General features: G+C 44.7%; 1 protein-coding gene across 1 annotated transcript in view; it reads left to right on the top strand.

The window, feature by feature from the left end:
* The first annotated feature begins 3018 nt into the window (after nt 1–3018).
* The window catches only part of DRP2 (dystrophin related protein 2), a 547219-nt gene continuing 541762 nt past the window's right edge, over nt 3019–8475 (top strand). The window contains exons 1-2 of the mRNA XM_078686308.1: nt 3019–3168; nt 3918–4060. Of these exons, the coding sequence (XP_078542434.1) occupies nt 3019–3168; nt 3918–4060 (293 nt within the window). The remainder of the gene's footprint in view (nt 3169–3917; nt 4061–8475) is intronic.

Genomic DNA, 8475 nt, shown 5'->3' with positions numbered 1-8475 from the left:
TACAAGTATCGCGCCTGGCAAGGCGGCAGGCCCTGATGGCCTCCCTGGTGACTTATTACGCCATGACGGGGAGCTTTGGGCCCGCTTCGTTCTCCGGGTCCTGAATCGCATTGTGGGTGGCTACCCTGTCCCAGATTCTTGGAGGGGTGCCGAGGTGGTGACGATCTACAAGAATGGGGATAGGGAGGACCCTGCCATCTACAGGCCGATTAGTTTAATCGACATAGTGCAGGAAGTGATTGGCAGGGTCCTCCTCATACGATTGAGGTCCTGGATAGACGAAGATGAGGTTTTGTCCCATTTCCAGGCAGGGTTCAGACAGGGGGTGGGCACGATGGACCAGGTCTTTAGATTTTTCATGATCTACTGAAAATCGGTTACGATCGAAAAAGGCAGCCTTTATTTGGCGTTCATTGATCTTAGAACAGCCTTTGACCTGGTCCCTCGTGCCAGGCTTTGGCGGGTCCTGTCCGATTTGGGCATCCCCCCCTTGATCTTGGATCTGATTGTGCGTCTGCATGAGGAAAATTATGCCAGAATGAGGTGGGGCCGACAGGGACACTTGACTGAGAGAGTTATGGTAGAGAGAGGGGTACGCCAGGGGTGCGTCTTGGCCCCAACCTTGTTCTCCCTTTTTGTTAACGGGGTGGTGGACCACCTGAGGGAGGACCCTGCCAACGCGCCCATCCTGGCAGGGGAAAAATCACCTACGCTGCTTTTTGCAGACGACACCCTCCTGATCTCTAAAAGCCCGATTGGCCTTCAAAAACTGCTGGATCGGTTCAGTCAGTTTTGTAAGTCCAGAGGCTTATGTATAAATACAACTAAAACTAAGCTAATGGCCTTGGCCCCATCTAAGCGCTTTAGAAATACCATCAAGCTGGATGACTCCCCTTTAGAACTAGTCGAAGCTTTTGACTATTTGGGTGTACGGGTCAACAACTTGATGAAATGGAACTCTCACTTGTCATAGATGCTACTTATTCATAAACGTGTGTCGGAGGCAATAGCAAGACACCAGCGCCTCTACCATAACCGACCTGTTGCCCCTGCTATCAAGGTATATGAGGGGAAAGCCCTGCCATCATCTCAGTATGGGGCGGAACTGTGGGGGTTCGAGAACATCACAGAGTTAGCGAGATCAGAAAACAAGTTTTACAGGGATCTGGTCTCGCTTCCCCTATCGACTCCTTTGGTTCCTCTCCGTCATGATTTTGGGAAACATTCAATCAGAGACATAGCAGGGCTGCACCCTCTCTTATTCTGGGTACGCCTCAGAAGGACCCCCGAGCTGTGTAACTATGCTTCTGGCTTGACTGAATTGCTTCGCATAGACACAGGCCGTAAGATACCTTGGGTTTCAAAATTGAGGCACTTGGTGGGGGACATTGGGCTAGCAGATGCTTGGGAAAGCAAGTCTCCGCCACCCAAGCAAGTAGTTAAGAAGGCCTACTGGGATTGGTTGTCCAACGAAGCAACACGAAATCTGAAACATGGTTCCTTGACGGAGAAGTTTCTAGACTCCAAGCCCTCCCCCAAATTAGAACCTTTTTTAGACTTCATTGAATCCCCTAGAGATATGGCATTGTACCTGAAGCTGAGGTTTGGTACACTACCTCTGAATGCCTTCACTGCAGGGTGGAAACCCTTGGGAGAGAAGGAAGGAGGGTGCCCTGGTTGTGCTTCCCCCACAGGATCCATTTCCCATTTCCTCTTCGCCTGTCCAGTGTATGGCCAGGCGAGACGGAGATGGTTGAAACTTGTGTGCTCTAATCTGGGAACTAAGCATCATAGGGAGGCACTGTGCATTCTTACAACAGACACCTCTGTCCCCAGTGTAGTCTGTGGGATAGCAAAATATCTGGGATGCGCTTGGTTAATCAGATCCAAGCTCCTACGGGCGGATCAGTTGTAGACTACGGAGTTCTGGTAATGCCCTCTGTTTTGCTAAGGTCTCCATCGAAGTGATAATGTTTTAAAATTCATGCTTTTAACGTGTTTTTCTGACTGTTTTTTAAACATTGCTTTTAAATTCTATTTTGTATTTTATGTAGACAATGCGATACTTTTCTCTCTTTTAATGGGAAAAAAAGGATGTATTTTTATCTTTTAAATCGATGTATGAATTGTGTACACTTTTATGATACATTGTATCGAATAAAGTCATACAACAACTTCTGGACTCCTCGCAAATTGGTTTCTGACCACGTCATAGTACATCTTCGGAGCTCCCTGGATGAAGGTCTCAGCTCTGATTCTTTTTGACCTTCGCGCTGCATTCAACACTGTGTCTCACCGGATCCTTTTGCAGTGGTTACAAGATATCGATATCAGAGGGGTGGCCTTGAAATGGCTCTCACCCTTCCTTGCTGAGAGATCCTTCCAAGTGATTGCTCCCCTTCAGCTCTCTGACGCATGGCGTGTGTCAAGGGGTGCCACAGGGTTCCGCTCTAAGCTCCACCTTATTTAATATATACATTCAACCTCTAGCGGCAGTGGCTAAGGACAGGGGTCTAACTGTGGTCTCCTATGCTGATGACACACAGCTGGTGGTTGCGTTATTTAATAACTCCACACAAGATTCTGCCAAGTTTCAAAACGACCTGGCATCCATTGCAGACTAGATGACATCCAACTGCCTAAAACTGTACGACAATAAATCTGAGATCCTTCTCTTAGGCAAAAACACTACCTCTGGAGCGAACACTGGTGGCTTTTCACTCTAGCATCCGCTTCAGTGCTCAAACAAACTGTAAAAAACCTGGGCGTCTGGGTTGACTCTGCCTTGACCAATGAGGTACAAACAAAGTCAGTAGCCGAAGTTTGTTTTGGACTCCTACTTGGATTCAATCCACCATACTTTCGAGACTGGACTATTCCAATTCTCTAAATCGGGGTTTCAACAGAGCAGGGATACACTGCCTCCAAAGGGCATAAAACGCTGCGGCTCGAATGCTCTTCGGCCTCCCCAAAACCTGCTCTACCCCCAGTTTCCTGCATAAGCTACATTGGCTCCCGATGGAGAAGAGAATCAACTTCAAAGCTCTGTGCATTTCCCACAGAATTCTGAATGGCCAAGCCCCTGATATCCTAGCCAATCTCCTCACGCCCTACATACCTAACCGACAGCTGCTCTCTTCTGATCATTATCTAGCGCGTATCCCTCGCGTCAGAAGAACGAGAGCCAAGACTCTGGAACAGCCTTCCTGCCATCATCAGAAGTATCCAAGATCAGGTGGCCTTTCGGAAGGCTACAAAAAACTATTGTTTTCCTAATTAACTTCTCGCCTATTTCTGCGGTTCTCTGTCCCCTGTAGGTCTTGGGTTCAGCACTGGGACGCCCCATTGCTGGGGTAGCTACGTGCTCTACAAATTCGGTAACATAACATAACTCATTTTATCACTTAATCACTACTCACCACTCACCCACTCACTCACTGATCCACTTGCGCACTCAGTGGTTTACTCACACAACCAGCTGCTTTCTCATCACTTTTTCACCTACTCACATTCTCACTCACTCATGGACTTGCTCCCTACCTAACTCTGCTGCCTTCCCAGCTTCCATGCATACATATACATGTGATACCTAAGTGATAGTGGGGATGCTGCACCCCAGTACCATTGGCCAATATTTATCCAAACGTGATTTGTGATCCATATATGAGTTCTAGATGCTGTTTCTTTCGGTCGTCACACATACTTTTGACAAGCTTATTTCTGGCCATGGCAGTGCTCCTGCACTCTACTAATTGCTATTTCACAAAACTTTGTAGCAGAGTGTCTTGTCTTGTGTGCACACACGTCCACTGACACTTATACGCATGTAATTTGGTTTCCTTGTGTAAAGAGTGCGTTTTTGTGTCAGTGAATTGTTTTGATACTCAGGTTAAAGCGTTCTTTTGTGTTTCTTCTAGGATAAAGCAACATCTCAAGATGGTGCCCTGTTGCCCGCCCTTACCCAGCAGGCCGAAGCCGCGGATGTAGATGCTGAACCCGAACAAATACTGGAGATGAATCTCTGTTGGAATGAAATCAAAAAGAAATCTCACAGCCTCAGGTAAATCTATTGCTGCTACAAATCGTTCCAGACATCTGTCCATCAACTGATCCATTGATCCGCCTATCCGTCCATGTGTCATTTTCCTTGTCTCATTTCCTCCTTTGTTCATTCCTTCCGTCCCTCATCATCAGTCCATCCATCCATCCATCCACCTTTTTTTTCCTCCTCCTCACTAAACGTTTAGGTGTCTTTTGGGACAGAGCATAATCTGTGTGGCGGCAGTAGCAGTAATTAGCTACACACCCTGGCTCAGAAGGGCTCAGTGTGAATCCCATTTGCATGGAAGGGATGATTAAACATCAGCAAATGCCTTGTTCTGTGTGTAATGACACCAAAAGCATATAAAGTGAAGTTTAAACCCAGTTATTACAACAACCCCAGATGAGCAGCATTGACTCTACTTTCCTTTTATTGCTCATGTTTGCCCAATCCTTTTACATATACAAACAGCTGTACTGGGACAGAAAGTAGGCACAGGCACCTAAATAAAAGTAGCCCCCATTAGTGAATTAGATAGCTACAATAGTGGCTCACGTTGGCAAATTGTGGCACTTTTGAACGTGTAAAGTCACATTGTGCAAGTGGTTTGAAAGGTATGGAAGACTGCATGGATTTAGGTTTGCTGCAGGCAATGTTTGTTTTAATGTCAAGGAAATCAACAGTGAAAACAGACCCAATAGATCATAAAACAGGTCCACAAACAACAATAAAACCAACCAACACATTGCCCTCTAAAACCAACCATTTGGGCACTGCCTGATTGCCCTATAGGCTAGTCCAACCCTGTATACAAGCCCAAATATTCTATCCTTGATCCCCAAAAAGTAGAAGACTCAATAAGAGGGTTCATTGTAAAGGTAGATGCAAGAGAACTCCCCCTGGAACTCTTCCTGGTGGCTACTCGACCTGGGTCCAACTACCACAGACCACACCAGAAACCTCAGCATCGTGTTGGGTGACAAACTCACGATGACTAAACAGGTCAACGCCATGACCGGTTCCCACTGCCACATCCTTAGAATGTTAAGCAAAGTCTTCAAATAGCTACCAACGTGGACAATGCCAGGGCCGGCTTTACCGTTGGTGGCGCCCTGTGTGATAATGTCTGTTGGTGCCCCCCCATGACCACCTCTGCCACGGATTCCCTCACTGGAACCCTTAAACAGTGCTTCACAAGTCTCCATAACCACTGTCACTCAGATTAATTTAGTTATATAGCACCACTCATACCAGTGTAAGGTGTCAGAGCACTTTACACCACAAACACAGGTTGTACGGCATTACAACGCAGGCTTTTACCCCGTATGCCATTACAACGCAGTTTTTACAACGCAAGTCGTTACAACGACTTGTATTGGGGGGCGTTGGATAGTGGAATAGTTTAATTTTCTATTCCAACTCCAGCCCACGTTGACAGTAGGGAAGGTGTTGGATAGAAAATTAAACTATTCCCTATGCTACAGCGCTCTCCAGCGCAAGTCGTTGTAACGACTTGCGTTTTAATAGCAGTGCGGGGTAATGCCCGCGTTGTTATGGATGTTTCCTCAAACACATATTGCACAGAGGCAATGATGTGTGTGTAAATCAGTGTATAGGAAATGTCACATCAGACAGTACTACAAGGTTTAGTGTAGGAGTGACATGTCATTGATACTGGTATATTGGTAGGCAATATAGTTAAAGTTCTTATTCAGGAAAGGCACAAATTCAGAAGTTAAAATGCAACATCAGAGTTAAGGGTTCTATTTGATAATAAGAATTGTTTTCTACCCAAATGAACCCTTTTCACAATATTATGATAATGAAAGACTGGGGAAAAAACCCAAACTTATAGCTCTATCATATACCTTGCAGTTTGCAGCAGCTCTAGGGTGACAGTTAATAGCTCAATGTTCTATATTAGAAATTTGACTTAGTGACAAGTAACAAAAGCAGCTCTCTTACAGAAGCAATGATCCACTGACCTATTTACCTTATATGCACTTCTTTATCTGCATGGTAAACTTTCTTAGCAGCAGGCATTTTAACCCTCTGCAATACCTTAGGATGAGTCAAAATTTCCACTAGACAAACCTCCGGTAGACGATTAATCACAGGACTTTTCTTGACATTTGAATTGATGTCTGAAAGTTGCTGGTGGCCAGAACCAAGGCAGCAGGTGCTTTTAAAATGATGATACACAGTTTCAAAAATGACGCCCCCTCCCGAAGTCAACGCCCGGTGCGGTTGCACCGATCGCACCGCCCTGGAGCCGGCCCTGAACAAGACACGCGGTCACCCAAGCCCTCATAACCAGCAAAGTCGATATGGCAGCACACTGTACATCGACATCTCCGACCTCTCACACATAGACTCCAGACCATCTAAAACAGTGCTGCCAGAATCATCCTAGACATCCCCAAAATGCCCACATCACTCCCTGCCTCACTGAACTCCACTGGCTACCCAGCCAGAAAAGTTGCTGGTTAAAGCTGCTCATCCTGGCCTACAAAGCCCTCCACAACATAGGACCAGGTTACCTCAATGACTCACTTCAACTTTACCATCATACCAATCAACTACGCTCTACCTTTCTCTCCCTGGCACAAATCTCATGCATCTGCAGAAGCAAGACAGGAGGGCGCGCTTTCTCCTTCATTGGCACCAAAAACTAGAATGAACTTCCTTTACATATCAGAACTGAAACTCTACTCCTCAATTTTCGCAAAAAGGTCAAGACCTGACTGCTCAACTAAGAGCACTGCTGGGCCTGTGCTCCTGTGCCTGGATACCCTCACGGGTGATGAGTTGCACCATACAAATTCATCTAATATAACAATAATTATTAACAACATTCTACAATGTGATTTGCTGCAGTCTGCAAATATCAACCAAAGGTTCAATTAGCTGGTGCCAATCAGAGTGCCTGCTGCAGACAACATAGAAAAGCTTCAAAAGCCGTACAGATGGCAGACATTATGCTCCCAGATTTAACCATGTTTATGAGCCAGTGGGGCAAGTGTGAATCCAACACACACTTTAAAGGACAAAGAGTGCAAGGCTGTAAAGGTAGAGCATTTTGTCTTACTATCCAAATGCCGAGTGCCCCCTGAATATTGAATTATCAATATCGATGGAACAGAATATCGAGGACAGCATATTGAAAATAAAATATAGACAGGTAAGCCTAGATTTTATATACCTAACTTCACATATATGTACCTATGCAGTGCATATATCTTCAAGCTGCGTTGATGTGGAATTAGACATAGTAAGTCTGTGCTTCCCTATATGCACTTACCTTTCAACATGTTGTCTCTCAATACTCTGTCCTTGTTATTAGTATGCCATGATAATGCTGGAGTCGATATTCAGTAATACAATCTCGAAATTCTGGATGCCACTGTTTTGCTGGTAAAGTCTAAGTGCCTCAACAATTTTTCTGATAATCTTAAGTCCTTTTTTGCTACTCTTATTAAAACTCTCACCATTTCCAGTTTGCCCTATTGCATCCTGGATTCCATTGGATTCCATGAGCCCCAAATCTAACTTGCTTGCATAAAAATGTCAATATTGATGTAGGAACCTATGCATTTTCAAGTGCCAAAAACACCCCTATTTCAGCAGCCATGGCTTCAAAATGTCATATTTGACTACAGCAGTCTACCCTTTGCTATAAACAAGACGCAATCAGTAGTGCAGCATGTGTTCATATCTGGACCTTTCTTCAGTTGACCATTGCAAGAATGCCCCAAAGGCCTCCAAGACCTCACTTATTATGAAGCAGCCAGTTGCCCTGCCTTACCATATTTACGGATGTATGACGTTACAACGCACACTTTTACAACGCATTTTTTACAATGCAACATCCATTACAACGCATTCCATTACAACGCATAATACCTTTACAACGCATACCATTACAACGCATAACATTACATTGCATGTTTGGTAAGTATTAGATAGTGTAGGGGTAAAAATTACTATTCTAACTCCAGGGGGTGCAACAGTAGGGTAAGTGTTGGATAGTGTAGGGGTAAAATTACTATTCTAACTCCAGGGGGTGCAACAGTAGGGTAAGTGTTGGATAGTGTAGGTGTAAAAATTACTATTCTAACTCCAGGGGGTGCAACAGTAGGGTAAGTGTTGGATGGTAATGTTATGCGTTGTAATGGTATGCGTTGTAATGACTGAGTTGTAATGACATGTGTTGTAGTGGTGTGCGTTGTAGTGTCATGCGTTGTAATGGTTGCGTTGTAATTGCATGCATTGTAATGGATGTTGCATTGTAAAAGTTTTGTTGTAATGGTAGTGCGTTGTAAAAGTTGCGTTGTAAAGGTTGTTTCCCATATTTACAGTCAAATTTGTATTCAACTAAGATAAATATTTTTCTGGTCTACCACTAATATTCAAAAAGTGGATTTTAGGTTACG

The sequence above is a fragment of the Lissotriton helveticus genome, chromosome 4_1, assembly GCF_964261635.1.
Source record: "Lissotriton helveticus chromosome 4_1, aLisHel1.1, whole genome shotgun sequence".
NCBI lineage: Eukaryota > Metazoa > Chordata > Amphibia > Caudata > Salamandridae > Lissotriton > Lissotriton helveticus.
This window is presented reverse-complemented; position numbering and strand designations above follow the sequence as displayed.